This window comes from Octopus bimaculoides, chromosome 24 (genome assembly GCF_001194135.2).
Source record: "Octopus bimaculoides isolate UCB-OBI-ISO-001 chromosome 24, ASM119413v2, whole genome shotgun sequence".
NCBI classification, from domain to species: Eukaryota; Metazoa; Mollusca; class Cephalopoda; order Octopoda; family Octopodidae; genus Octopus; species Octopus bimaculoides.
Window position 1 is genome coordinate 36,056,191 of NC_069004.1, and position 910 is coordinate 36,057,100.

General features: G+C 39.1%; 1 protein-coding gene across 2 annotated transcripts in view; it reads right to left on the minus strand.

The window, feature by feature from the left end:
• Positions 1-289: 289 nt before the first annotated feature.
• The window catches only part of LOC106874998 (DNA-directed RNA polymerases I, II, and III subunit RPABC1), a 23,071-nt gene continuing 22,450 nt past the window's right edge, over positions 290-910 (minus strand). For both annotated transcript variants that reach the window (XM_014922937.2, XM_014922938.2), the window contains exon 8: positions 290-610. In XM_014922937.2, coding sequence (XP_014778423.1) covers positions 545-610 — 66 coding nt within the window. In that variant the 3' untranslated portion in view covers positions 290-544. The remainder of the gene's footprint in view (positions 611-910) is intronic.

Genomic DNA, 910 nt, shown 5'->3' on the forward strand with positions numbered 1-910 from the left:
CAACCAGCTAACTTCTGTCAGCAGAAAGAAACAAATGTAAAACAAACAAACACATGCATACACACAGAATGTAAGATTTAGAGAGACAATATGTGAGATTTACATTATATACACACACATACAAGGTTATATATTTCAAGAGACCAATGCTATACACATTGAATATTAATTGTTCTCACTTGCCATGCTGAATGAGAGACATGAGCTGAAAAATTACAATGGTTGTTGCCTTGGGTCTGAAACAGAGAGAAAGACAAGTAAAATAAGAAAAAAAAAAAGAACAAAGAAATTTTTTTTAAAGAAAATTTATTGCCTAACATTGATGATGATGATGATGTGAATGAAAGAAGACAGAAGTACACAACAAGGAAAATTTCCCTCTGCTCATCACAATATGATATTGTTGAAAGCCGAAGAAGCCATTTCCCTTTCCACTGGGGTTGGTCAGTTGGTTGTGGCATTAGAGCAAGAAGGAGAGATTAAGCCATTGTTGTTGTTGATAGAGATGAGTGATGGTGAATAAAGTGCCTCTCCTCTCTGTCCATCAGACCACAAGGCGATAGCTTACGTATCGGCCAGCTGTTTCACTGGGCCGGACTATCTTCACAACCTGTAGAAATAAACAACAACAGAGGATAGCGATTTGCCATTAAAGGATTAACACTGCATCCTTACACATATGCACACACCTAACTTTCCCTCACACACAGTCTTCTTCTTTACTCTGCTCCGCAAACACGTACACACAATTTCTTTCTTTCTCTGATACAGCCCCCCCCCCCACACACACACACACTGTCATACATGTATATACTAATATACATCACACACAACTAAACACCTTTGGCCATTCGCACCTGTCCACCACCCACATTCACTGTACACACCTGTCCACACCCTAAACAATCAT